Source organism: Bactrocera dorsalis, chromosome 1 (genome assembly GCF_023373825.1).
Source record: "Bactrocera dorsalis isolate Fly_Bdor chromosome 1, ASM2337382v1, whole genome shotgun sequence".
Taxonomy (NCBI): Eukaryota; Metazoa; Arthropoda; class Insecta; order Diptera; family Tephritidae; genus Bactrocera; species Bactrocera dorsalis.
Window position 1 is genome coordinate 114,478,306 of NC_064303.1, and position 2,261 is coordinate 114,480,566.

General features: G+C 37.5%; 1 protein-coding gene across 1 annotated transcript; it reads left to right on the top strand.

The window, feature by feature from the left end:
- Positions 1-661: 661 nt before the first annotated feature.
- Positions 662-2,122, top strand: LOC105229240 (peroxiredoxin-6). The gene is made up of 4 exons (XM_011209377.4): positions 662-875; positions 1,208-1,582; positions 1,652-1,727; positions 1,796-2,122. Exons 1-4 carry the CDS (start codon positions 793-795, stop codon positions 1,922-1,924), a joined length of 663 nt encoding a protein of 220 aa, XP_011207679.1. The 5' UTR covers positions 662-792; the 3' UTR covers positions 1,925-2,122.
- Positions 2,123-2,261: the final 139 nt, after the last annotated feature.

Consider the following 2,261-nt stretch of genomic DNA (forward strand, 5'->3'; position numbering starts at 1 on the left):
GATAAATTAATATCATTGTCAATCTTTGTTATTATTGTTACATTTCTTTACTATTCCCTTTGTAACTCGAAGATCATACAACGCCCAGAAACTGAGCAAATACTTATGCAAATATGTACATTTATACTCATGTACATATGTATAATATATACTTGTTGACTTCATACACACGCGCTGATAAATATGGATGGAAATCTCCGTTGTCTAACGCTGAACCTACTTAGAATTTAAATACAAAATTAGTATAGCATTCAAAAATTCGTACATAGAAGCAAATATTGTGAAATCATATAACTAATATTTTTTGTTGTACTTAAGACTTAAAGCGTAGAACTGAACACACTGTGAGAAGGAAGCCGCGGATTTATCTCAGTCTTTACTACTTAGCCCATGCCCAACATAATCGTACGTGCTACCGACCCTTCTCGCAATGGAGCAAAGGCTGCTTATCGAAATCATCTGGACTCATTAACACTCTCAGCAGCTGATAATGTTTACAGCCACTCCTCCACTTGTCCCCCGCCGCCATTAAAACCTGTTATCAATGCCCAAGCGCTCATCTGGCTGGCGAATAGCTGGAGCAGCATAATAGAATAAGCGATTGTCGTTCAATTAAACGAGCCACGACGAAAGCTGTCGCGTATATAAATGCCTTTGCAGCGCGCAGTTGTCATCAGTCTGTGAAAAAGTGTCTTCGTGTCTAAATCTTGTTGTTTTGTTGAAATATCACTTTCGTGAGAAACACCTTTTATAAGAGTAAAAAATATAATATATACATACATACATACTAAAATGCGTTTGGGAGCAACTGTGCCGAACTTCAAAGCTGAGACTACCCAGGGTCCAATCAGTTTCTACGATTGGCAGGGAAACTCGTAAGTCTATAAATTTATGCATTGTTATCCAATTGTAAATAAACTGAACTACACTGAACTGTACATTGCACTTGGACAACAAACGTTATCTCCAAATACATATGTATGTAATACATTCTTAAGCGAGGAAACATGCAAAGTTGTACATTGTAAGATAACGTAATGAAAGTAAATATCGCTGAAGTTCAATGATAAGAGCGCGTGATAATTAAAAGAGATTAAAATAAAAATACTAATTTCAAAGCGAGAGAATATTTGTAAATTTTAAATCAACACTTTTTCACATACACAAAGTACTTACTTAAATTTCCATATGTCTGCTTATTTCACAGATGGGTCGTCCTATTCTCACACCCCTCGGACTTTACACCCGTCTGTACCACCGAGTTGGGACGCATCGCCGTTCATCAGCCAGAATTCGCCAAACGTAATGCCAAGTGTTTGGCTCACTCCGTGGATGATTTGCAATCACACGTTGACTGGGTGAACGACATTAAGTCCTATTGTCTGGATATTCCCGGAGAATTCCCCTACCCGATCATTGCAGACCCTGATCGTGATTTGGCTGTACTCTTCGGCATGTTGGATGAGGAGCAGAAACGTGACCCGGAAATCGGTAAAACCATTCGCGCGCTCTACATCATCAGCCCTGATCACAAAGTTCGTGTTTCGATGTTCTACCCCATGTCCATGGGCCGAAATGTTGAGTGAGTTTCACTGATTATTCAATAAAAAATATATATTCCTAAAACAACCAAACTTATTTCATATTCCAGTGAGATCTTACGTTGCTTGGACTCATTGCAATTGACCGACAAGCTGAAGGTTGTGGCCACACCCGCCAACTGGACTGTAAGTGTCACCGCGTTTACTCACTTTTATTTGTTAATAACTGTTTCTATTGTTTTCCTCAAATACAGCCTGGCACCAAAGTCATGATTCTTCCCACTGTGACTGACGAGGAAGCCAACAAACTGTTCCCAAAAGGATACGACAAAGTGACAATGCCGTCCGGCGTCAATTATGTCAGAACTACTGAAAATTACTAAAACTTAGTCAACAAAAAACCAAAAACAAAAAAAAAAATGTAAAAAAAAAAATATTTTACAATTTGACTCCATAGGAGTTGAGTTGGTGCCCTTTTATTTTATTCTGTGCTGATCATTTTAAAAATGATTTTGTGCTTGATCTTTAAATTATTGTTACTGTTAAGTAGAAAACAAATAATAAATTTTGAGTACAATTCAGCTGGTAGTGTGTGCTTATTTCGAAGAGTTCTAGTGTGGTTGTTCTTAAAAAGTCTCCCTTTAAAAATTTCGAAGTCAGAGGTACACACTATGAATCTATTTCAACTAAGAGCACTTTTTATGCAAGAAAAAAAGTCAA

Coding starts and splice junctions, on each gene's coding strand:
- LOC105229240 (XM_011209377.4), top strand. CDS start 793: ATGCGTTTGGGAGCAACTGTGCCGAACTTCAAAGCTGAGACTACCCAG. Junction 1,583..1,651: donor TCCATGGGCCGAAATGTTGA/GTGAGTTTCACT, acceptor TTCATATTCCAG/TGAGATCTTACGTTGCTTGG. Junction 1,728..1,795: donor CCACACCCGCCAACTGGACT/GTAAGTGTCACC, acceptor CCTCAAATACAG/CCTGGCACCAAAGTCATGAT.